The sequence below is a fragment of the Pelodiscus sinensis genome, chromosome 22, assembly GCF_049634645.1.
Source record: "Pelodiscus sinensis isolate JC-2024 chromosome 22, ASM4963464v1, whole genome shotgun sequence".
NCBI classification, from domain to species: domain Eukaryota; kingdom Metazoa; phylum Chordata; order Testudines; family Trionychidae; genus Pelodiscus; species Pelodiscus sinensis.
In genome coordinates, this window is record NC_134732.1 from 1842807 (window position 1) to 1867503 (window position 24697).

General features: G+C 55.8%; 1 protein-coding gene across 4 annotated transcripts in view; it reads left to right on the plus strand.

Annotated features, from left to right (window-relative positions):
* The first annotated feature begins 20431 nt into the window (after positions 1-20431).
* The window catches only part of LOC106732656 (ectonucleoside triphosphate diphosphohydrolase 2-like), a 48427-nt gene continuing 44161 nt past the window's right edge, over positions 20432-24697 (plus strand). For 2 of the 4 annotated variants that reach the window (XM_075905980.1, XM_075905981.1), the window contains exons 1-2: positions 21848-21878; positions 22508-22623. In XM_075905980.1, the coding sequence (XP_075762095.1) occupies positions 21863-21878; positions 22508-22623 (132 nt within the window). In that variant the 5' untranslated portion in view covers positions 21848-21862. Of the gene's footprint in view, positions 20580-21577; positions 21598-21847; positions 21879-22507; positions 22624-24697 lie in introns of those variants that run through there. The other 2 variants (XM_075905983.1, XM_075905985.1) reach the window with 2 other exon arrangements.

Sequence of the window (24697 nt, forward strand, 5' to 3'; positions counted from 1 at the left end):
GCGGGACTGGGAAGGTCACTTACATCCACCTGCCCTTTCCCTCGCCCCTTCCTGTCCTAGGAGGAACAGAACAGAGTGGGGGGCTGTGCTCGGAGATCAGCCGCTGGCTCTGTGCTTGCGCGCGTGGAGCCCGAGGCGGGTGTGTTCACACAACAGCTTCCCTGGGGCCCTTTGGCGGGGCTGTTTCCTCCAGCCGCCCCCTTGAGATCTGTGCCCCCAGCCCCACTCGCTTCTCCTCCCACCTGGGCTAAAGCGGCTGCCCTGCTCTGGTCCCTGAGCCGGCCCTGCCCCCCTCTGCGGCTCCGGGCAGCCCGACATCCCCGGAACGTTTACAGCCTGGCCTCTGGAGACGGCTGCCAGGCGGGTGTGTGAGGCTCGGGAGTTGCTGCCCCTCCCCGGGCCTTTTTAAATAAACAGCAAACGTAAGGGCTGGGGCTTGTGTTCTCTGCGGTGCCAGTGGGGTGACTGCTGGGGGAGCTGGCCTCAGCTTCCAGCTGTGGCCAGAGGAGGGAGCCCTGCCCTAGGGAGCTGGTGCTGCAGGGTGGGCCCTGTGCTGCAGCTGCAGGGTCAAAGCCGCTTGGCGCAGGCGAAGCCTGGAAATGGGGCCTTTGTGGGTGGGGGGCTGGCCGTGGGGTTTGCTCTCTGGTGGTGCTGCTGGAGCGAAGGGGGTGGGGCTGGCAGGGGTTGCGGGGATCCGGGCGGCAGCGGGGGACTTGCATTGCTTGTGCCATCGGGGCGGGGGCCTGGCCGAAGGGAGACCCTGGTCACACCTTGTGCAAGACGGACGCGGGCGCAGGGCTTTGGCCCGCGGCAGCATCGAGAGCCGGCGCTCAGCCAAGGGGCGGTGCTGGGCTGCACGTCTGCCCCTCGCTGCTCTCGGGAGACCGGGGAGCAGCCGAAGTCCCCCAGCCCTTTGCCCCTGGGCGCAGTGGTAGCTTTGAGGGGCAGAAGGGGCTTTGAGAAGCTCGCACCCTAGGCCTGGTCTCCCTGAAAAGTCGCTAGGCCTGGTCTCCCTGAAAAGTCGAGTGCGACCTGCTGTGTTCAGGGGGTGAAACCTCCACAGCCCCAGTGGGGCCGCCAGCGCTGGGTGGGGAGGGGACGGGGATCAGCTGTGCCACGGGGGACCCCGCCAGGCCGCGCAGGCTGCTGCGCCGGTGCTGCTGTAGCTTTCAAGGGTGTGTCTAGACTACAGAGATTTTTCGAAAAAAGTGGCCTTTTTTCTAAAAATCTTTACCTGAGTCTAGACTGCTGCCGCATTCTGCCGACAGTAAATCAAAAGAACATGGCAGTTTTTTCGACCGTGGAAACCCTCGTTTTACGAGGAAGAACGCCTTGTTTCCAACGTGCTCTTCCGAGAAAAGCCGCTATGTGATGCAAACTGCTTTTTCGAAAGAGAGCGTCCAGACTGCGGCTCGCTTCTTCAAAAGCTGCTTGTGGTCTAGACGCTCTTTCGAAAGAGGCTTGCAGTCTAGACGGCGCCCAAGTGCCTACAAGCCCACGTCTCGCTGGCAGCTTGCGGCGGGGGAGCAGGCCTGCCTGCAGCCCAGAATGGAGGGGAACGTTCCCTGGGGCTGGGTTGTGGGCAGCAGCAGCATCTGAGGGACCTTCTGGGGAGGGGAAGCAAAGAACAGGCAGGGGAGTGCCGGTCCCCCGTTACCTGCTCTGCGTCGCCTCCCTGCTTGGTGCATAACATGCTCCCATTGACTGAAGTGGCATTTGCACCAACACTCCGCCCTCTCTCCACTTGGCCCCTGCGCCCTGCGCCCACCTTCACAGCAGTGGCCTCCAACACAGCCCAGGCCTGGCCAGGGTCTCCCCCAGCCGCTCCGGGGAATTTTCTTCCCCCCTGGAGTTCTCCTGGCAGCTGTATGACTAGCAGCGAGGCAGGGGCTGCCCTGGGTTTGGGCTGTGAGCCTGGCAGCCGGGTTCACTTCCTTCAGCCTCACTCGAAAGCCCCTGGCACTAAAGGGGGGGGGGCTGGGAGTGTAGAAGTGACTTGATCAAGGAAGCGCTGTTGCTACTAACAGACCTAGCACAGCTGGGGATGCTTTCAGCATTAGCTTGGAGCCCAGTGCATCCTGGGAAACCATGGACAGAAAGGGTGAACAAGCAAGGTAAGAAGTGGAACAAACGACAGAAATATCCGCGAGCAAACGTTTGAAAAAAATCACTGACAGTACAAACCGTACAGAAAAACCTGTTAAACCCACCAGAATCGGCTCAATGAAAGTTGTTTGACTGGTGCCCTAGAGCTGCAGATGCCTGCGTGCTTCAGGGCCTGCTCAGGGCCGCCGACGGGCTTTCCTTCAGTGAACTAACTGGTCACAGTGGTTTAAACAAAAAGCCTTTTCCAAGTAAAAAGCCGTGGAGATGGAGCCCGTGTGCTCACTAAGGTGGAAGAAACACCAGATCCCCTTTCGTGTGCCTAGGAAGGCCATGCCCAGGGAAGAGAAGAGCTTTCTAAGGAATTCAACCATTTTAAGGTAAGAAAAATCCCATTGTTGTTGATAAAATACCAGGGTGGGGAGAGAAAGGGGCAGGTCTTTGTTACACTCCCCAGGAGACACGGCAGAGAGAGGAAATAAACTGTTAAGTGCTGAGAATTACAATTGGTGGCAGCTGTTGCCATAGAAAAGAGCAAAAATAAAGGCAAAGCAAGAGTCAGGGAGCAGAGTTATGGGATGAGAGGGCAGAGAAGGTGCAGAGGCTGATGTGATGGTCTTTGTCGTGTTATAATAAACATCAGTACTTTTGGAACAGAACTTCTCTGGGTCCTGCTGGACCTGGCTGGATGGCCCGGCGGTTGTGCTGCAAACTCTGTCTCAGCTGGTTCCCTGCATGTACTGGCTCCCGCCTGCTCATCCTCCCACCACTTCTGATAGAGAGGCAGCGGTGCTGGGGGGAATCTTGCGTGTAAGTGTGAAGGTTAACCGTTTAACCGTATTCACTAGCCCATGCTGCGATCAAAGTCAGTTACTAAGCCAAAATAAACAACACCAGCTAACCCTAATCCACTAAGAAAAGTGTTTTCTGCAAATTCTTCCCCTAACCGCTGTGCTGATCATCTCTCTTTGACAAGCTAGGCAGGCTCCTGGCTTGGGCACAGTGTTTCTGCCTGTTCAGTCTTAGATGTATCCAGCAGGCATCTTGGGTGGCCACTCACTATTGTTTGGTTTCTCCCTTTCGCTTCTCTTTTGCCCGAGGCTGGAATTCTTTGTGCGCCGTTCAGAGTTTTCTTGCCTTAAGTGGAAAAGTGCCAGGTCCAGAATGGGCTCCAGTATGAGGTGTCCTGGCCACCTGCCTTTCTAGGACCAACCACAGTTTGGGCTCCCAAGCCAAACCCATGTACAGATCGTTGTCTTGAGCACTGGGCCATTCTGCCTCCGGAGTATTGGGCACGGGCCTCCTTAGCCCATGTGGAACTGTAAAGAGATCCACCCTTCGAAACTCTAACTTCACATACATGAGCGGCACGTGCGCAGGACTAGGTTGGACACAGCCCGCAGATTGTGCAATGGCGGGTCACAGGCTGGACTTTGCCAACATTGCATTATGCACATGCAGAGCCACAAGCCAAATTTAATAAATCATGGGGGAGGGGAGACTCATGACATGCCATGAATCCCAGCCTAGTATGCATAAAGCTGCTGCTGCCCTGTTAAATTAACCTTAGCTGAGGATATTGAAGCCAGATGTTCCTTCCACAAGGGAGCCCTGGGGTGATGCAGGGGGCCGGATGTACCGGAATGCCAGATTCATTTGCAGCTGGGGACATTCACGTATCTCTCCCATTACCTAAAGATCTAGCTATTCTTGGTTCATCTCCATGCTCCACCCCACCTCCATAGGGAGCAGATCTCAGGAACTCGACTGTGGATTGGCCTTTCCTCTGCCCTTACTTTGCAATGGAGGGGAAGGGGATTCCCATGAACTTGTCTGGGGAAGGATGGTCTAGCGCAGGGCTACTCAGCACGTGGCCACATGCAGCCCACAGCCCGTTAGTTTGCAGCCCGTGGTGCGGTTTGGCTCAGCATGCGGCCCACGGGCGGGAGCCAAAGCAACAATGTAGCCAATAGAACGGTCTTCTGCTGAGATGCGTTTTAGCATTTCAATTCCTGGCTGCCACTGCTCATTGCAAGCGCTGTCATATTGGCGGAAATCGGGTAAATGTTTCATTTTATTGATATCAGCAGAACCGACTTAAATGGGGCCAGTGTGTTCTGCAGTCTTGCCTTAATCTTTGTATTCATGCCCGTCAGTGTGATATAATCTATTTGCATATATTTGCATATATTTGCATGTCTATGCAACCTCGCTCAAGTTGCGGCCCTTGGCATGTGCTGAGAGTATCATTGTGCCCCCTGGGGCTTCTGAAGCTGAGTAGCCCTGCTCTAGTGGTTCAGGGGCTAAGCTGGGTGTCTGTGTCCTGGTTCTAGGGGCACTCACCTGGGCTGTGATAGACCCAGTTCAGGTCCCTGCTCCAATCAACAACCACTTACCCCATGTGGAGCTGCTCCAGGAGGGGCGGATGGGCTGGGAGCAAGGGCACTCGCATGGGGGAGAGAGACCTGGAGGTCAGGTCCCTGCTGCACATGGGGCAGCGTGTGGGCTCCCCTATCCCAAGTGCTCTGACCCCATGGCTATTGGCTGTGCTTTGTGAGTCTTGTCCTTAAGCCCCCCCCCTTTGTATTTCACTCCTCCTGTGGGAAGGGGCTCCCTGCTGGCTTCTGAAGACCCCGCTGGGTACAGCTACTCTGCGGCGGGGTGTGGGGTATGCGAGGCTGGCAGATCAGGTGCAGCTCACTCCCAGGCCCCAGCCAAACACAGACACATCCGTGGCTGGACACCTGGCCGGCTCACCTGCGTGTCAGCATGATTAAAACACGCGGTGACGGGACACCACCGGGTCTGATGACACTGGGTGTTTGGGTAACCAAAGCCAGACAGAATTTCTGAACACAACTGCCTCCACATCAGACACGCTAACACTGATCTCGGGGGAGGGGGGTCAGCCTCCTCAAGCTTCATCAAAATGGGCTTATGACTATGAACGTGCATAACTCAAAGATGCTTTTAGGCAAAATGCATCATGTAACGTGTAAGAACATAAGAGCGGCCAGGCTGGGTCAGACCAACGGTCCATCCAGCCCAGCGTCCGGTCTGCCCACAGTGGCCAGCGCCAGGTGCCCCAGAGGGAGGGATCACAACAGGGAATCCTCATGTGATCCTTCCCCTGTCCCCATTTCCAGACAAACAGAGGCCAGGTTTGTCCCTACCCCTCCTGGCTAATAGCCATTGATGGCCCTAACCTCCGTGACTCTATCTAGCCCTTCTTTGAACCCTGCTAAAGTCCTGGCCTTCACCACATCCTCTGGCGAGGATCATTTCTCAAGTTACAATCTGCCAAAAGCGTACGTCCTATTTTCGTCTGTGAAGTTAGAAACATGAAGCGTGGATTTGTTTATCGTTGGAGATGTGCTAACGAGGCCAGGACTGATACTCCAGAAACGTAATGACCTGGTGCTCAAGGAAACAATCTCTAAATGGTTTTGCTTTTCCTGTAAGTCTGGATTCTGGGTGGTCCTGGCAGGGCATGTGGCCAGGCCATCTGATGCTGGAGCCCATTTTGGGTCTGGTACTTTTCTACTCAAGGTGAGAAAAATTTGAGCTGAGCACAAAGAATTCTTACGTTGGGCAAAAGGGAAATAACAGGAGGAAAATGAAATACCAGTCGGAGCGGCCAGATGCCAGGAGACCCCCACTTACCACCCAAGATGCCTGCTGGGAACATCTCAGACTGAGCAGCGAAGGCGGGGCCAGAGCGAGGAGGCTTGTGAAAGGGATGACTGGAACAATGGTCAAGGCAAGAATTTGCAAAACAAGTTTATTAGTGGATTAAGGTTGTTTATTCTGGTTTAGTAATTTACTTTGATCGGCTGTTTCCATTTGCCATCTCTCAGATCCTACTCGTTATACTTATTACAAACATTTGGTGCATCATCAAGCCCAGTGTAAATAGCTGTGACTGGAGAGAGGCGAGGGAGCAACCACTGTGCACATCTCTCTTGCATTGATAAAAGGGGCTGACCTGCCTTATGAGCTTTCTCCCTGTTCAACTTTTATGCGGAGTGAGATGGATTTGTTTAGGGTTTGGTCCTCTTTGGGGCTGTGTCCCTCTGTGCTCGCAGTGGCCGTATAGCTAGCTGAGCCCTCCCAGAGTCTGTGTTGCTGTTTGGGGGGTTATTACCCCAAATCTGTGTCTTGGCTGGGGAAGACCAGAGCTTCTGGCCCAACAGCCAAACCCTGGCCTTGCTTTAAGTTCTGAGAAGAGGAAGCTGCCTAGAGTATCTGGTCCAAGCTCTTACCATTTAGGAGGAGTCCTTGGACAGGCAGACAAGCTCTCAAATGGATAGTGGATAAGGCTGGCTACACATGTTGTCATTGGTGTAGGATTTGACCTGGGGGAAGTGACTGTTCCTTTTGGACCGGGAGGCACCTGAATATAGTTGTGATATTTTTGCACACTCGTGGGTGGCCCACTAGCCTGGAGTGCTCACAGGGCCTGTCGGTGAGTTCACGATCAGCTTGTTGTGCCGGAGGAGTTCGCACTTTGCTCGGCTGGTGAAATCTAAGCCCCAGACTCACAGCCAGTTGCAGGGACATGCCCTGGCTTGGAGCAGTCTGCCCTGAGGGTGGCACGCTGCTGGCTGGCTGCAGGCAGCTTGCCAGGGCAATTTGAACAGGTCCTGGGGCAAGGGGTGTGTCAGTGCAGCCAACCAGGCTCCCAGGTGGTGCTTCCAAAGCTGGTGCTGAAGACTGTCCTGCCCCAGTACCCAGCTAGCTCAGCTGTGCCTGCGTGTCCAGCTAGCTCAGCCCCTGTGTGTCCAGCTAGCTCAGCTGTGTCTGCACGTCCGGCTAGCTCAGCCCCTGTACATCCGGCTAGCTCGGCCCCTGCATGTCCAGCTAGCTCAGCCCCTGCACATCCGGCTAACTCAGCTATACCTGCACGTCTGGCTAGCTCGGCCCCTGCGTGTCCAGCTAGCTCAGCTGTGTCTGCGTGTCCGGCTAGCTCAGCCCCTTCACATCCGGCTAGCTCGGCTGTGCCTGCACGTCCGGCTAGCTCGGTCCCTGCACGTCCAGCTAGTTCAACCCCTGCACATCCGGCTAGCTCGGCCCGTGTGTCCAGCTAGCTCAGCCCCTGCACATCCGGCTAACTCAGCTATACCTGCACGTCTGGCTAGCTCGGCCCCTGCGTATCCAGCTAGCTCAGCTGTGTCTGTGTGTCCGGCTAGCTCAGCCCCTGCACATCCGACTAGCTCGGCCCGTGTGTCCAGCTAGCTCAGCCCCTGCACATCCGGCTAACTCAGCTATACCTGCACGTCTGGCTAGCTCGGCCCCTGCGTATCCAGCTAGCTCAGCTGTGTCTGTGTGTCCGGCTAGCTCAGCCCCTGCACATCCGACTAGCTCGGCCCGTGTGTCTGGCTAGCTCGGCCCCTGCATGTCCAGCTAGCTCGGTCCCTGCACGTCCGGCTAGCTCAGCCCCTGTACATCTGGCTAGCTCGGCCCCTGCATGTCCAGCTAGCTCAGCCCCTGCACATCCGGCTAGCTCGGCCCGTGTGTCTGGCTAGCTCGGCCCCTGCATGTCCAGCTAGCTCAGCCCCTGCACGTCTGGCTAGCTCGGCCTGCACATCAAACTAGCTCAGCTGTGTCTACATGTCCAGCTAGCTCAGCCCCTGCTTTCAGTGCACGCTGGGCCCGTGCGAGGGCCCGTTGTATAGGGACCTGTGAGCTTAGCTGGGAGCAGGAGTCGGACGGGTTAAGTATTGCAGCCTCTGAGGACCGTGGGACTTGTTTGTTTGTTTTATTGCTCACCCACTCTCTTTAGGGAGCCAAGGGGGCCCGTCCCAGTCCAGGGCAGGAGAGGCATTTTGCATGTGTCCAGCGTGTGTGATTTTGTTCCTTCTAAGCCATGTGTTTGCAATCATCCGAGATTCCTTCTGCATTTCTACATTGCACCTGGAGTTTCCAGAACAAGCCTGGGGCGATGCAAACAGCATATAGGAGGAACATTTCACACTTGGCTACTTCCCAAACTGCCCTTGGGGAATCCTTGAGCCCATTATACTTTCCGGTGCCCTGAGCTAACCCCAGGCTGCTTCCCAAGGAGCCAGGACGCTTCTCCGCTGTCCGGAAGCATGCAGCCTGGGCCTGACTCTTCCCGTCACCCTGCTAAGACCACCAGAGCTACAGTGAGCAAAACAGCTGTTAGATCAGAACTGGGCCAGCCCATCGGCGAGGGGACACGTTTATACTCTGTTCCCATTGGACCAGCCCACGGTGGAGAGGGGAGCAGTCTGGGGCAAAAGACCATGCTCCCGCACGGGGGGCGAGAAGCAGGGCGCAGTCCACGGTGTGGAAACAGCTTCTTCCCACTCACGGCAGAGGGAGCAGGTCTGGCACCTGTCTCATGTGCCCATCTGCCCTGCACCCTGCAGACCTTACCGCCCCCACCGAGAGAGCAGCCGGCACGGCACACACTGCACATCCTCCCCCGACCAGGGCCCCGGTGAAGGGAGAGGGCTGCAGTATGGGAGCCCCTGGATGATGCGTTGTGGGAGGTGTAGTCTGAGGAGCCTGGCCCACAGAGGGGAATGGGCTTGTGAGGGAACTAGAGTACAACTGCCCCGAAGGCCTGAAGTGCCGCAGTCCCATCACCAGGTCTGGGTTTTCGGGTGGTAGGACAGTTCATTGGAAAAAAACCAAATTTTCTGTGGGAAGCAAGAACCCTTCATGCAAAAACATCACTGAGCTGAAAACCAGCCTTCCCTCCCACGCCCGCCTCCAGAACGGCTTGGCCAGCCGCCTCATAGCGCCCCTGCCTGCCTCTGGGGGCCTTTCTGCAGGGAGGTGTCCTGTCCGCCCTTCCCATGTGCCGCGGAGAGCTCCTGGGGGCAATGCGTGCCAGCCTGCCCACCAGCAGTGCAGCTCTCTGGGGCGGGGGATGGTCTCTCCAGTCCCTGTGGATGCCACCCTTCGTGGAGCCCTGGCACCTCTCCCCTGCACCCCACGGCTGCGCCGGGTGCTCGCCAGCCTCCATCTCCCACTCTCTGTGCAGAGACAAAGCCTCGTCCCTGAGCTTGGCCCGGGGGCGGGGGGTCTCTGTGCTGGTCACCCCCTCCCTCGTGGCCATGCCCCGCAGGGCCTGTTAGCTGGGGTGACAGAGGCTCATGTGTTTAGAGCCAGCAGGTCTAGGTTTGGTTCCCACAGCTGAGGCCTCCCCAGGGGGTGATCCCAGAAGGAGTTTCGGGTGCTGAGCCGGCAGCGGCTGTCCCAGGAGGGCAGGCAGGACAAGGACGAGCCCCTGGCACTGCTGGCTTACCAAGGCCCATCAACATGAGCACACGGGCTGCCTCGTGCCTCCCAATGGAAAAATTACAAAGAGGAAGGAGGCTCCAGCGTTTATGGGCTAGAGCAGCGGTTCCCAACATTCGGCCTGTGGCCCTCCCCACGCTACGCAGACCTCGCCTCGGACCAGCAGCCAATCACACGATGCCAAATGAGTGCAGGGGTGCGCGTGAGAGAGCTGGGTGGGAAGCAGGGAGCAGACAGGCCAGCGCTGTAAAGCATTGGTCACGGCCTCACACGACCTTCTTGTCCATGCACTGGGGAAATGCGACCTCGCCGGGTCTGCCGTACGATGGATGCAGACCTGGCTGGAGAACCGTTCTCAGAGCAGTTATCCATAGATCACGGTCATGCTGGAAGGCAGAGCAAGTGGGGCTCTGCAGGGTCTGTTTTGGGACCGGTTCTGTTCAATAGCTTCAGATTTAGGTCACGGCACAGAGTCCGCATATTAAGTTTCAGATGATCCCAAGCTGGGAGGGGTGGCAAGTGCCTTGGAGGACAGGGTCAAATTCAAAATGATCTGGACAAACTGGAGAAATGGTCGGAGGTAAACTGGACAAAGTTCAATAAGGACACATGCAAAGTGCTGCACGTATGGGGGAACCATCAGTATCCCACACACAGAATGGGAAGCGACACTCTGGGGAGGAGTCCTGCAGAAAGGGATCTAGGGGGCATCATGAACCACAAGCTAAGCATGAGTCAACAGTGTAACACTTGCAAAAAAGCAAACACCCTCCTGAGCTGCAATAAGCAGTGTTGTAAGGAAGTCACAAGACGTCATTCTTCGGCTCTGTGCTGATTCGGCTTCGACTGGGCTGCGTCTAGACTGGCAGGATTTTCTGGAAATGCTTTTAACGGAAAAGTTTTCCATTAAAAGCATTTTCGGAACAGAGCGTCTAGATTGGCAGGACACTTTTCTGCAAAAGCACTTTTTGCGGAAAAGCATCCATGGCCAATCTAGACGCGCTTTTCCGCAAAAAAGCCCTGATGGCCATTTTCGCGATCGGGGCTTTTTTGCGGAAAACAAATCTGAGCTGTCTACACTGGCCCTTTGGCGCAAAAGGACTTTTGCCTGAACGGGAGCAGCACAGTATTTCCGCAAGAAGCACTGATTTCTTACATGAGATCGTCAGTGCTTTTGTGGAAATTCAAGCGGCCAGTGTAGACAGCTGGCAAGTTTTTCCGGAAAAGCGGCTGATTTTCTGGAAAAACTGGCCAGTCTAGAAACAGCCCTGGAGTATTGTGTCCAATTCTGGGCACATTTCAGGAAAGTTGTGGACAAATTGGGGAAAGTCCAAAGACAATGACGAAAGGTCTAGAGAACATGAGCTAGGAGAGAAGACTGAAAGAATTGGGCTTGTCCAGTTTGGAAAAGAGAAGACTGAGGGAGAACATGACAATAGCTTTCAAGTAACTAAAAGGTTATCACAAGGAGGAGGGAGAAAAATTGTTCCCCTTGGCCTCCGAGGACCGGACAAGGAGCAATGGGCTTAGATTGCAGCAAGGGAGGTTTAGGTTGGACAGACACCCTGCCTGTCGGTCGTTAAACACTAGAATGAATTGCCTGGGGCGGAGATATTGAAGAGCAGGTTGGACACACACCTGTCAGGGATGGTCTGGATGGTGCTTGGTCCTGCCGTGTGTGCAGGGGACTGGACTCGATGGCTTCTTGAGGTCCCTTCCAGTTCTAGGATTGTAGATCAGTGACTGCATTTTCAGAGGTGAGATTTGTGCAAAGGTCCCATATGCTGCAATAGCACGTGTCAAAATTTGCTACTTACCTGAGCACCTGATACTAAAGACCCAAGGCTGAGGAAGTTGCCTTTCTAATAACCTGCTTTGCTGCCAGTCCCCCTGGTTTTCCAGCATGTGTGGCCCTGACTTTGTGGAACGGCCGCAGGGTGCTGGGGTGCGGTGGAGTGTGGCGCTATCCTGCATGCTGCGCTTGGCAGGGTTTGTGGTGCAGGCACCGCGAGGGGCCTATTCCCTACCCCGCCCTGAGAACGTACCAGCGTGCCAGCCGGCGCGAGTTCTATGGGGCTGTCTGCCGAGCACACAGAGCTGCAGCAGGGCAGGGCTGGCACAGAGTCGTACTCCCTGGGTAACCTTGGCAACTGTGGTTTGTCAGAGTTCGTGTTAAACTTTCTGTGCACCCGGTGCTGCTGGCAGGGCCCAGGGGGGTGACGTGCCGAGCAGAGAGGCTGCTGGAGGTCAGCTCAGAGTGGAGGCAGGGGACCCAGGAAAGGGAAGGGGGAGTCAGCAGGGAATGTGGCTGCGGCGTGCGGGCCTGCGAAATGCGCCTCCCTTTTGCGACTGACGGCCAGGGTGGCTGCAGAGACAAGCTGATGGAGGCACGGTCCCTGGGTGGTGACAGAGACACTCCCGAGAGCACAGGGCTCTGCCAGAAGAATAGCTCTGGGCTTGTCCCAGCAAAGGACTCGATCTCGCCCCCTTGTCCTCTGCCATCCTGGGCCCAGCACGGCTCCAGCGCTGCGAACAGGAGGGACCTGGGACAGGACAGTGTCTCCTCAGAACTAGGGAGCCAGAAGCGGAGCTGTGGGGCCGAGACCCTCGCTGCAGCCCAGCCCACAGGCAGCAGCTTCTGCCAGGAGGGTGGAATCCTGGAAGAGGCAGAACCCCCCCAGGACGATCCAAAGCCACGTCCTGGGCCCCTCTCTGGGCAGAGCCTTGCCCTGGGCCAGGGCAGAGCAGGGGTCGGGCAAGCTCGGCCCATATGGATTTCTGCAAATGCCTCCTCCTATCCCTCTGGAGCAAGAGCTGAAGCCATGTGCAATGCATTGTGGGCCAAATCCGGCGCCCAGCCGGGAATTCAGAAAATACCGAACGCTGCACATTGCACCTGTCTGGTATTTTCTGAATTTTTCTACCGGACAAAGGGTGCAAATACCAGACTGTCCGGTAGAAAACCGGACACCTGGCAACCCTAGGGCGAGGGGCCCCCTCTCAGGACAAACCCAGAGACACGCCCTCGCCGCTAGGGGTGCCAGGGGTCCGGTTTTGAACCAGACAGTCCGGTATTGGAGCTGCCTGTCCGAGGTCATGTCAAGTGAGTCCGGCATTTCTGTGAAACCATCTGGCAACCCAATCGCCGCGCCCCTGAGAGAGCCCCACAGGGCAGGGAAGTGCAGCCAGCCCCTTGTGAGCAGGGGATAACGCCGGGGCTGGGCCCAGAGACCCCGGGCCAGGGACCCCCCCCCCCACCTGTCTCTCTGCCCCCAGCTTGAGGTACTGGAAGCGCATTTTGCAGGCTCTCGCACTATGGACGCCCGCCCCCTTCCCTTCCCTTCCCTTCCCTTCCCTTCCCTGGCTTTCCCGCCTCTGGGCCCCGGCAGCCTTCCCGTTCACACCTGCCGTAAACCTGTCCCCCCGACTAGCAGTGACACCGTGTCAGCCTCCTGGCAGGGAGCGGTCCCGCCCCGTTCGCCCCCTGGTGAGCGCGGTCTCTTGCTTTCCGCTGTCCCCCTCGCACAGCACAGCTCCATCGGGCAGGGCTCGGCCCGGCCACAGCAGCAGTTGGAAGGAAAGACGAACTCGGCGGTCACAGCAACCTCCCTCCTTTGTCCCGGGGCAGTGTCTGCCTTTTGGGAACAATCTAGCAGAAGGAAATAAACCATCAATGAGCGTTTGTACTGTGCCGGCGATTTACCCACACGTTTCCAAAGCGCAGCTCCTGCCGTGCACCACGGCTCCCGCTTGCCGGGTTGAAAAGAGGGATTGTTTTGTTCCATTCATCCTACTGAGGAGCCGCAGGTGACTCATGGGCCTGCTTGTTGTCTAGTTAGTAGCAAAAGTGCCGTGGTGTGAGCGGTGGGATTTCCCGCCGACTGGGACAAAGCTCCGTCCGTTCACGCCCAGACGCAAGGGAGCCGGGCGATGCCTCCAGCGCCAAAGGCATCGCCCAGGGGCAGTTCCTCTTTGGCTGTCCCGGTTCAAATACATGAAAGCAAGAGGCATGATGCCAGGCAGCCAGCTGCGGGAGGCGGGGCAGGAGTTCCCGGGCACAGAACTCGCTGCCCCACCCGGAGCTTGTTGGAAAAGCCGGCGCCCCCGCTGGCTCGCTGCCTTTGTGCTCTTGGCTGGGGTCCCAGGACAGCCGGAGTCAGGCAGGGGCTTGCTGAGCCCAGGCCAGTGGCTGGATTGACTTGCAGCCAGGCTGCTGAAACGGCCAAGGAGCTCTGCAGCGATGGCTGCGTGCTGCGGCGTTCTCTCCTGCAGGGGACGGGCAGCCCCCCCGCACCCCGTCCGCAGCGTTCCCGGGGCTCCGCCCCCGCCCCTGCTGCATGGCCCATGGGAGCCAAAGCTGCGGCGGGTGGAGTTTCAGGTTTGGCGGGAAAAAGCTGATTCCCGCCGCCCTCCCCCCCCAGCAGGCCCGTTTCCCTTAGTGACCGGGATTGGGCTCCAAAGGGGAGTCCTATAGGAATGACGTGCATCCGACGAAGTGGGTCTTTGCCCACCAAAGCTTATGATCCAATAAATCTATTGGTCAATTAGGTGCCACGGGACTTCTCACTGTATATGCAGATTCAGACTAACACGGCTTCCCCTCTGATCCTAAAAGGGAAGAACCCCAGGATGTCACCCGCACAAATGTCTCTCTCCTTCCGCACTGCAGGGACACACACCTTGCCCCAGTTCCTAGGGCTCACGGTGCAACCTTGCGAATTTACACGCACCCCCTCACCCAAATCCTGGGGCTCAGGGCGGAACATCCTGCGGGTTGGCAGGGTCTTTAGCCACTGAAGGAGCCTCACACAGTAATATCCTGATCCTCTATTGATTGACAATTCCCAAGCAAGCAGAATACACATGCCAAGCACACGGTGTCACGCTCACCAACCCTGGTACAGGCAGACTTCCCTGCCGGCCAGGCAAGAGCAGTCTCTCTGGGTCCTAGCTGCTGCACGTCACGGTCGGACAGGAGAATCCTGGCAGCTCTGCTCTCAGGCTGTCTTGGAGGTGAATAGTCCTCCCAGGTCTTCCCCTTTCTTCTTAGGGTTCCTTGTTTCCCTTTGGTCTTCCAGCCTTTTGCTTCTTTCCTTCTGCTTCTATTACTTTTTGGACTCCAGTTTATATAATGAAACCTGAGTCCTGCTTCGCTAGACCGTAACCAATTAGTTTAGTATAATTTTACTAACCAATCACAACAAAATTACCTAACCAGTCATACCCCACCACCTTCATTGATTTACACCTAGCAACATTAATTATCCAGCAGACAGAAACAGTCAGAGATCGCACAGCGTAACAATAGGAACGTGTAGAGACAAGGATCATAGAATGAGGAATCCACAACCTCAACTATGGGTAAGCACTTTCGGGCCAGACAGGATGGTGTGACTTCAGTTTTCTCTACCCATCTTGAGATCTGTTTCTTTATCTGGTGACAGTGGGGGAGCTATCAGGGCAAAATCCCCTTCTCACAACCTGCTGTGACACTGTGACTCTAGCCCTTACAGCTAATGGCTGCTGCTCTTCAGTCTGGCTGCAGAGGGAAGCTTTGGTTCAGGCCGACCACAGGCCTTCCGGCATGGCTACAGAACAACCATACTGTTACACTGCCAGGGATGCCAGCCGGCCAGCGGGGACAAGGGCAGCCTCTATTAAAACGAGGGCTGTCAGGCATCCGGGTTTCCGCTGGACACCTGGCCAGAAAGGGGCCCTGTTGGTCCAGGCAACACCACTGACCGGGCTGTGAAAAGTCCAGTCTCTGGCGAGCAGGCGCCCAGGGCTGAGGCAGGCTGGCCCCACACTGCTCCCAGCAGCAGCCAACCTATCCGGGAACCTAGGCCGCCAGGGCAGCCTGGGGGCTCCACGCACCACCCCTGCCCTGAGCACCAGCTCTGCAGCTCCCATTGCTCCAGGGGCCAGAGGGAGCCGTGTGCTGCTGCCCTGCAGAGGGAAGGAATTGCTGGGAGGACGTGTAAGGCCCAGCCCGCCGGCCACACTCAGACCCTAGCGCTGGCCTGCGGGGGGGTTGATCCCACCCCCCAGCGCTGGAGAAAGCCCTTGGGGTGGAAGTGCAAGTGGCCTGGGAGAAATGGATCTTGGGGATGGAGCAAAACTGGATAGGTACCCCCGCCTTGCTCAGCTCCTGCCAGAGTCATCCCCAGCCTCCTAGCGGCTGACGCCCTCGGCCGCCCGACGTCGGTGAGAGTTGCACACGTGTGTGTGAGAGCGTAACATGTCCTGTGGGGAGAGAGCAGGGAAGGGGAGGATGCACACGCGCATGCACGCACACACACGCACACGCACTCACACAGACACACACACACGTGCACACACGCACACACACACACACACGCACACACACACACACTCTCTCTCTCTCTCTCCCACCAACCTGTTTCTGCCTTGGCCTCAGCTAATGACACTGCTAATTATGGCCATTCCCTTCCTTTGCCCGTGGGATTCAACCTGCTCCCAAGCCATCCCCTCCCCCGCTACGGGCACAGCCCATTGCCACGGAATTCCGTGGCGAAGGCGCATCCGCGCCCAGCAAGCGCAGCCCTCTCGGAGCGGGCTCTTTAACTGCGTTGGCGCTGTGCAAGCCACCGGGCTGCTTGGGCCCGTCATTGTTCGGGAGACAATGGCTCCCTTGGTTTGGCGCTCACGTCCGCCGCACGCTCGCACGGAGACATGCGCCGTGCGGCCCGAGCCGGTGGCTGTCTCGCACTGCTGGGCCTCTGGCCAGATGGCAGCCGGCCACATGGAGACTGAGTGTGGCTGTCCGGGGAGCCCTGGGGTGTGGATGCCAGTAACAGAGGGACATTCATCTCGCTCCCAGCTGTGCCCCGTCCCGGCCCCCCGCACGGCCGGGGTGAATGTCAGACCCGGTGCTGCGCCCAGGGACCTCCGTGGCCCTGCAGCGACCGACGCCGACTCTGCATGGGGCCCTTGCTGCTTCTGACCCCAGCGGGGAGCAGGGGCTGTGCCCACACTTGACAGAAGCGACTCTGGGTTTCCGCCCGTGTCCCTGGCACCGAAGCTGAGCCTGGCAACGAAGGGCGGAGACTTGACCCCAGGGCTGCTCGCTCCCGAGTGAAAATGACACCCCATTGGACAGCAGGGGCCCAGGCCTGCTCCACAGGGGTCTCCCGCCCCCCAGAAAGCCTGTGGGTTTCTGGGTCAGACACCCTGGGATCCCAGCAGTTCCCACACACTGCGCCGGGCGAGTACGAACCAGCCTGAGCAGGGCCTGGGACCTGTGTGGCCACTTGCGGGGGGTGTTTGCGTGGCTGCCGGCCGGACGGGAAAGGAGCGAACTCCAGCCGGAGCGGGAGAACTCGGCTGCTTTAGAGCATGTGCCACAGGAAGCCAGCGGGGCTGGGTCACTACTGGGCCTCCGTGGGGCAGGGGGCCGGCACGGGGTGGGGGGCAGAGTCCCCTGGCCCTGCAGGCTCACACACACGTACCCTCGTGCCCCAGGACTGAGCTGCTGCACAGAAGCAAGTCGAACCCGCCCGGCCCTGGCTCAGGATGGAGACACTTTCTGCTCTGGAGCTGCTGCGCCACCCCCCAGCAGTGGCCCGGCTGGCGGTTGTTGCACAGGGCAGGCGTTTGCAGAGGCAGGGGAAGAGGTCCGTCCAGGGCGCAGTGCTGGGACTGTCAGTGTCCTGCCGCCGACAAGGAGGGGCTGGATGGGCAGCCGGGGCGATGTAGCTGGAGCGCAGCAGAGACAGGAAGGGCAGCGAAGATCTGGAAACGGCTCCCGAGGGGGGCTGCCGACCGGCGGGGGGGGGGTTCAGAACAGGTGGACAGACACTGGCAGGGATGCTCCAGGGTTACTTGGTCCCGGCTCAGCGCAGGGGGCTGGATCCAGCCTCTCAAGGTCTCTTGCAGCCCAACTTTCTATGGAACCTCCTCTGTGCCGCTGGGCCTGTCCCTGAGCCGCTCTGGGCCTCAGTTTCCCGTCTGTGCAATGGGCTAGTGGCACTGCCGGACTGCGGTGTCAGGGGCACTCCCACCCGAGTCGCCAGCCCTGCTCTGGAGCGCCTGCCCCGGGCTGGAGGAAGCTGCGGGTGGCACCGTGTGTGCTGGGCCCACTGCCCTACAGCCGACAGCGAATGGTGCTGGGGGGTTGGGCCAGACGCAGCCCTCGCGGCACCTCTGAATGAGCCAACCTGGGAGTGCTCCGGGCACAAGGCAGCAGCATCTCTGGCTGCGCTCAGACTTCGCTGGCCTAGCCCCTGGCAGGGGTCTGGTCGGCCCCCTGAGCCAAGGCTGGGCGTCCTGGACCCGTTGTGATCAGACACAGCCCAAGGAAGCCGCCCCCCCCCTTTGGCCCAGCTCCCAGGGGACTCTGCCCAGCGCGCTGCAGAGAGGCCTCACAAGGGCTTTGGTTTCCCTCAGTGGGTCCTTTGTCCTCGGCCAGGCAGCAGCCAAGGGCCTGCCCCCGTTGCCTGGTCCCGGGAGGCCTGGTGGGGCAGCGGGGGGGGGGGGGGGAGGGGGGAAGGGACTTGCCAGCTCTGCACCCAGGCCCTGGCCCAAGTAGTGCTCGCCGTTTGGTTTCCTCGTAACAGTATGGTTGTTCTGTAGCCATGCTGGAAGGCCTGTGGTCGGCCTGAACCAAAGCTTCCCTCTGCAGCCAGACTGAAGAGCAGCAGCCATTAGCTGTAAGGGCTAGAGTCACATAATAGAGGACGTCTAGACTACAGGCTGTTGTCAGCAGAGGGTTTCTCGACAGATACTGTCGACAAAGCCTCTGTCGAAAAAGAGCGTCTAGACGACAGCCAGTTCTGGCGACAAAGCAAGCCGCTTTTTCGACAGAGAGTGTAGATGCTCTTTTGAAAAAGCGCAGTGTGGATGCAATAGCGCCTTTTGGGGACAGAACTCTGTCGACAAAAGGCGTTATTCCTCGCAGAATGAGGTTTACCGCTGTCGACAAAACTGCCGTGTTCTGTCGACAGAACGCGGCGGTAGTGTAGGCGCAGGGATAGTTTTGTTGACAAAACCCTGTAGTCTAGACACACCCATACTCACATTCCATCTAAGTTGTATTAAAATAGTGTCACAGCAGGTTGTGAGAAGGGGATTTTGCTCTGATAGCTCCCCCACTGTCACCAGATAAAGAAACAGATCTCAAGATGGGTAGAGAAAACTTAAGTCACACCATCCTGTCTGGCATGAAACTGCTTATCCATAGTTGAAACAAAAGACAGGACTATGTAGCTCTTTAAAGACTAACAAGATGGGATAGAGAGTACGCTTATTAAGTTTGCAGATGATACCAAACTGGGTGGGGTTGCAACTTCTTTGGAGGATAGGGACATAATTCAAAATGACCTTAGCAAGTTAGAGAAATGGTCAGAGGTAAACAGGATGAGGTTTAATAAAGAGAAATGCAAAGTGCTCCACTTAGGAAGGAACAATCAGTTCCATACATACAAGATGGGAAGCGACTGTCTAGGAAGGAGCATGGCGGAAAGGGATCTAGGGGTCATAGTGGACCACAAGTTGAATATGAGTCAACAGTGTGATGCTGTTGCCAAAAAAGCAAATATGATTCTAGGTTGTATCAACAGGTGTGTTGTAAGCAAAACTCGTGAAGTCATTCTGCCGCTCTACTCTGCACTAGTTAGGCCTCAGCTGGAGTACTGTGTCCAGTTCTGGGCGCCACATTTCAAGAAAGATGTGGAGAAATTGGAAAGGGTACAGAGAAGAGCGACAAGAATGATTAAAGGTCTAGAGAACATGACCTATGAAGCCAGGCTTCATTAACTGGGCTTGTTTAGTTTGGAAAAAAGAAGATTAAGGGGGGACATGATAGCGGTTTTCAAATATCTAAAAGGGTGTCACAAGGAGGAAGGAGAAAATTTGTTCCTCTTGGTTTCTGAGGACAGAACAAGGAGTAATGGGCTTAAAGTGCAGCAGAGGAGGTTTAGATTGGACATTAGGAAAAAATTCCTAACTGTCAGGGTGGTCAAATATTGGAATAAATTGCCAAGGGAGGTGGTGGAATCTCCCTCTCTGGAGATATTTAAGAACAGGTTAGATAGACATGTGTCAGGGATGGTGTAGAGTGAGCTTGGTCCTGCCTTGAGGGCGGGGGGCTGGACTCGATGACCTCTTGAGGTCCCTTCCAGTCCTATTATTCTATGATTCTATGATTCTATGGTTTATTAGGTTTATTTGTGGGCCAGACCCACGTCCTCAGATCAATATGTGGAAGAAAATCGGCACAACCATATATACCAAAGAGATACAATCAAAAAAATGAACTCTATACTAAAACTATATACTATAAAATGAAGCAATAGGCATGTTTTAAGGTCATTGAGGGAATGATCAGTCTGGCTGAAATGGCAAGCAACAGCTTTCTCTCTGTGAGAGAGCCTTAGGTCTGTTTTGTGGCGGATAAGGAAGCAGAAAATGCTTTCAGACATAGAGCAACCGTTCCAGACTCCTGGGAGCAGGCAGGCAGGGTGACATGGTGCCCTGTCGTTTTACGGAAGTGTGTTTTTTTTATATAAATATACATAACTCAAATAGGCTTTATGCAAATTGGGACAAGTGATCTATCATTGAAGCGCGTGTAATCCCCTGAATGTGGCTGCGCAATGTGTGTGCGTGTATCATTCCTCTACGTGACGTTAGAAATACGAAGTGGAAACCAGTTTATGAATCTAGGTCTGCTGGTGCATTCTGGCCTATTGACCGCGGGTGCAGGGGGTGGGGGGGGGGCAAAGAGGGTAACTGCCCCAGGGATTCAAAAGGGCCCAGGCTTCCTGGCCATGGTTACTGTGGTGCTCGGAGCCCTGGGCCCTTTAAATCACCACGGGAGTGGCACGCTCCAGGCAGTGCTGAGGGCTGCGGGGAGGGGCTGGTGTTCCTGCCCCAACCCTTCCACCTGAGGCTATGCCCCATCTGGGAGCACGCAGCCGGCCCCTGGGGCTGGAGCCCACCTGGAATGCTCTCTTTTTCCACGGGGGGTAGGGAACGAAGCCGACTGCCCGCCCTGGGAAATGCGATGTAAGAACCGGGAAGCAAACAATAACGGTCCTCAGCTGGCGTCACAGACTGCTCCACCCGCCAGGACACAGGCAAGGAGCTGGAAAGCCAAGAACTCTAAGGAGGGGCGAAGCTGCAAGACCCGGGGCCGGGGAAAGATCGGCTCTGGCCCGAGAAGAACTGTGCCTGCAGGAAGGGCTAAGGTCAGAAATTCCGATTTGTACAATTTCTCTTTGTGTATGAGGCTTGCCTGGCCGGTTTTGTTTTATTTTGGCTCCGTGACTTACTTGGGTCCATCTGTCATCGCTCGCAACCACTGACATCCGGCTTCCTATACATCATAACATCCCTTCTGTTTATTAGCAAACCCAGTGTAAATAAGTGCTGCCAGGGACAATGGGTGCACAGCTGTGCGTAGCTCTCCTTCCCGGCTAAAGAGAGTGAACTTTATGAGCTTTCTCTGTGTCAAATGTTTACCTAGAGTAAGACGGATTTACGTGGGGGGTTGGCCCTTTGTGGGTGTGGACCTGTGTACCGCCCCCTCTGTGGCTTAATTTTCTAGGGGCTCAGAAAATCCCGTTTCCTCGCGCCTGTCTGTCTTGGGACACTGAGCTGCAGGGTGAGAACTGGCATGCTAGCGGGGGTCTGTCTGAGCCCCCAGCTCCAGGAATCATGTGCAGAGCTTGAAGGAGAAGCAGCTGCTGGACTGGAGATTGCAAAGGGAGCCCTGTGGGGACACAGTTCCGTATTTGGGGGGAGAGAAGGCTGATGGCGACGGCACTCCTCCTATTCCAGCACTGTCTCTGGGGACGGTACAGCAGCTACTAAAGTCAGAAACTTTTGCAATAGCCGGTCTGGATATTTTGCATCCAAGAGTTTCAGAAGAGCTGCCTCTGGTGGGGGCACTGACTCTGAAAAGGCTTTGGAGGGCTTGGTGAATAGACAGCTGCACATGATCTCTCAATGCAGAGCTGTGGCTAATGGGAACATGGGCTGCAAAACCAGGGGAGTCTCAAGTCGGAGTAGAAAGAGAGGTAATTTTACCTCTGTGTTTGGTGCTGCTAGAATCCCGGGTCCAGTTCTGAGGTCCACTACTCAAGACGGGTGTAGATACCCTTGGAGACAATCCAGATGAGAGCCTTGAAAATGAGTAAAGGATTAAAACCTGCCTCGTAGTTATACACACAAAGAGCTCCCTCTGCTTCGTGTAACAAAGAGAAGGTGAGAAGGAGACTTGACCCGTCTCTAAGTACCACGTGGGTAATCAGTGTTGGATAATGGGTTCTCCAGCCTCGCAGAAAAGAGCTTAACACCATCCAGCTGAACTGAAGCTGGAGAATTTCACTCCCGAAATAAGGCACGGGCTTTAACGGTGAGAGTAACGAACCCTCGGACAATTTCCCCGAGTGGATTCCCATCGCTGACAATGGAAAAGTCGAGGCTGGATGCTCTTATAAACTGATCTGCTCTAGGAATTATTTTGGGGATGTTCCTGCTCAGAGGTGAGACTGGATGACCACAGTGGTGCCGTCTGGCCTGGAAATCTACGAATCAGGCATTTGCCCAGTGTCCGGCTTTCTGCTACTGGCAAGGCTACTCCCGGCCGGTTTCAAAGCTGGGCGCAGAGTTCACCATTTCAGCAACTTCTGTCTCTGTAATTCAGAACGGAAGGCAAACTTGTGACTGTCCTGTTCTCTCAGGGCACAGGTTCCAAACAGAGATGCCAGTGCTGGTTTTGAGATGCAGTTCACCCTTTGCAGGGGTGCAGCACAATGCCTGTGTGCAATCTTGCATGGACTAGACTCCACTTCATTGCCCTTCTCCTGTGCCTTAAAAACCCAAATCCCATAGGAAAGTAGCTGAAAACCCAGGGCGTATCTTTACTTCAGTGCTGGAGATCGCTCTTCTGGTGTTTGTTTTAGCAGGTCTAGTTAAGACCTGAAGCAAAATGCAGGACAATGTAGCACTTAAAGACTAACAAGATGGTTTATTAGATGATGAGCTTTTGTGGAGCTTTCGTGAAGCTCATCATCTAATAAACCATCTTGTTAGTCTTTAAAGTGCTACATTGTCCTGCATTTTGCTTCAGCTACCCCAGACTAACACGGCGACATTTCTATCACTATTCTAGTTAAGACCCGTAAATCAAACGCTGAGGTCAGCTCTGGCCAGCGCCTTTACTCTTGGCAGTCGGGAGGAGTAAGAGAAACTGATGGGAGCGTGAAGACGGTGCAAGGTTGGTTTAAGGTAAGCCGACGCCAGCTATGAATTCTATGTAGTGGAGCTGCGAACCTTAACCCGACCTTCCAGGTGTAGTGTAGCCCTGGCCCCAGAGTTCAGTCTCCACAGATTCTCAGCACGGACTATCCAGGGTCTGCCTCCCCACCTTCAAGTCCCAAAAGGAACCAAAGAAACGAATTCAATGACTTATGACGAAGAAATGAATAATCTAGTTTTACAACATAACCGAGCTATTTGATAACCCCCCGACATTGTCTCCACAGTTCTAAAGAGAAACCAACAGCAAAACGGGAAGAGTTTGGTCCACACAGAACACAGTAAGAAGAAACTGAGAGACCCCAAAAGCTTAGGGTTAGTTCACCCAAGTCTCTGGGAGCGTCTCTGATCACCAAAACTGCACCATTTGCTGAGTCTGAACCATCTTCCTACCACTTGCTTGTAGGGATCCTCAGTTGGAATCCAGGCTGACTCTTCCGCTGCTGCGGATCCTGTGAGCCAGCTACTCACTGGTTAACCAGTCACTCGGTTAAGGCACAAGGGCATACTTTAAAGCAGTGATTCCCAATCTTTTTCCCATGGAGGAACCCCTAAAATAATTTTTCATATCCCGAGGAACCCTTACCTATGAAAACGTTTGCTTGGCCCAAAAAAGTTGACAGCAGGGAGCGCAATTCAATTACTGCTAAATTATTGTCAAGAAAATTAATTTGTAATTAGCTGTTATATACAGGGCTTGACGAACCGCGGCGAAAGCCGCTCGCCAGCCCCGCACGGCGCATGTGCAAGAGCCACATTGTGCATGAGTGCGCCACCGGTGAACGGGGCGCCGGGCTGAAATCTACTCGCCACGGGTGAGTAGATTCAATAGATTGTTGACCCCTGGTTACATATATATGTCAGCTTACCCTGTAAGAAAAAATAATTATTTATTCCACGATTTCTCGTGGAACCCCCGACGATGGTCTGCGGAACCCCAGGGGTCCACGCAATCCTGGTTGGGAAACACTGATTTAAAGGAAACCTTGGTTACAAGAAAATACCCAAACTGAGACTAACCAAACAGAAATGCCTCTTTCCCCTTTGCTGTATTCAAAGGAAAGCTGGTGACTCACACTCCTTGAGACAGTGACTAGAACAGTTTGGCTAAAATCAAAACAACATTCCAAGCAGACAGCTAAACCAGAAGACCTTATTTTCCCTTCCAGTTTCCCTGGCTGCAATTCACATGGCCCACATACTTGCCCTCTTACAGGGCTAGCACCATTACTACCTGCTGCAACGTGCCTGCCCTCTGCTCCTGGCTCAGCTTCTTCCAGCTCACCCAGGGCCCCTAGAAAAGCAGCTGCCCTCAAGGAGTCTGACCCCAGCAACAGAATCAGACCCTGTTGGAGCAGACCCCAAACTACCACCCCCAACTCTGGAAGCTTCTGGGTGTGGAGGGCTAAATCCACCTAGCAACAGTGCCCCGGACCCTGGGTTGCATGTGCCTGGGGTAAGTGGATTTAAGTGGTGACTAGGTTGCGGGGGTCCAATATGGTGCATGTCTTACATTGGCTCCTCTGCATTGGGAGAATCCCCCCGGCGGGGACTGAGCTAGAGCACAGCACCACTGTGCTTCATGGCACGTGCAGTGCCGAGCGTGCTCTGTTTCACGCTGGGCTCTTTCTCCCCCCACATTCAGCCTCCTCCAGCACTCTCGGGAGACGCGCTCCCAGCTACACGCATGCAACCCCGGTTGGTTGCTACGAGGTGGACTCGGAGGCCACCAAACCAGAGCCCCACTTGTTCTGCCCAGGGACTTTGCTCTGGCAGAAAATGAGGCCCTGGGGGAGAAATCCCCTTGTGTGCAAGCAGTGAGGGCCTGGCCAAAGGCAGAAGCCAGCGTTTGTGGTTAATTAGGGAGCTGAGTGCTGGGCATGGGGGTCCGACGGGGAAGATCTGTTGGAGACAAGGAAAGAGCCGCGGTCTTGATGTTGGCTCTTGAACTGACCAGGATACGTTTCCTTAGCAACAGGACTGCCATGGAGGAGCTAATAGGACAAGGATTCAGCAGGGTTCTCCGATGCATGGCCTGAGCAAC